At 49.3% G+C, this 363-nt stretch overlaps 1 protein-coding gene across 2 annotated transcripts in view; it reads left to right on the forward strand.

Annotated features, from left to right (window-relative positions):
- Positions 1 to 363, forward strand: part of LOC119593818 (protein white-like) — a gene marked incomplete in the record, with an annotated part of 20,205 nt that overhangs the window by 3,219 nt on the left and 16,623 nt on the right. The window contains 1 exon segment of one of the 2 annotated variants that reach the window (XM_037942848.1): positions 124 to 277. In XM_037942848.1, coding sequence (XP_037798776.1) covers positions 124 to 277 — 154 coding nt within the window. 2 annotated transcript variants of the gene reach the window in all.

A 363-nucleotide genomic window follows, 5' to 3' on the forward strand; every position in this document is an offset into this window, starting at 1 on the left:
CTTTCGTTCTTCCTTTCTCTAGACATATAGATAGTCGTGTTACTGTGTTTATCGTATGAACCATTCTTTTCTCTCTCCACCTCAACAATACCGAAGGAGAACTAACCACCGCTCCTTCAGCAGACCTTTGAGAACATTGAACTGAACGAAGCCAATGGCCTGCAGCAGCCGGTAGACCCTTCGGCAGGAGTGGCCTACGCCTGGCGAGACCTCAACGTGTACGCGGGTGGGAGAGGCCTCATCAGGAAGTCGCCTGAAGTACATATATTAAAGAATGGTACGTCTCGAGGTTCTCGACTGTAATGGTGCGTGAAGAAGGGGGTGGTGAGAAAAGGGTAAACTGGCGATATTGTGGTTTAGTGG

Source organism: Penaeus monodon, chromosome 32 (assembly GCF_015228065.2).
Source record: "Penaeus monodon isolate SGIC_2016 chromosome 32, NSTDA_Pmon_1, whole genome shotgun sequence".
Taxonomy (NCBI): Eukaryota; Metazoa; Arthropoda; class Malacostraca; order Decapoda; family Penaeidae; genus Penaeus; species Penaeus monodon.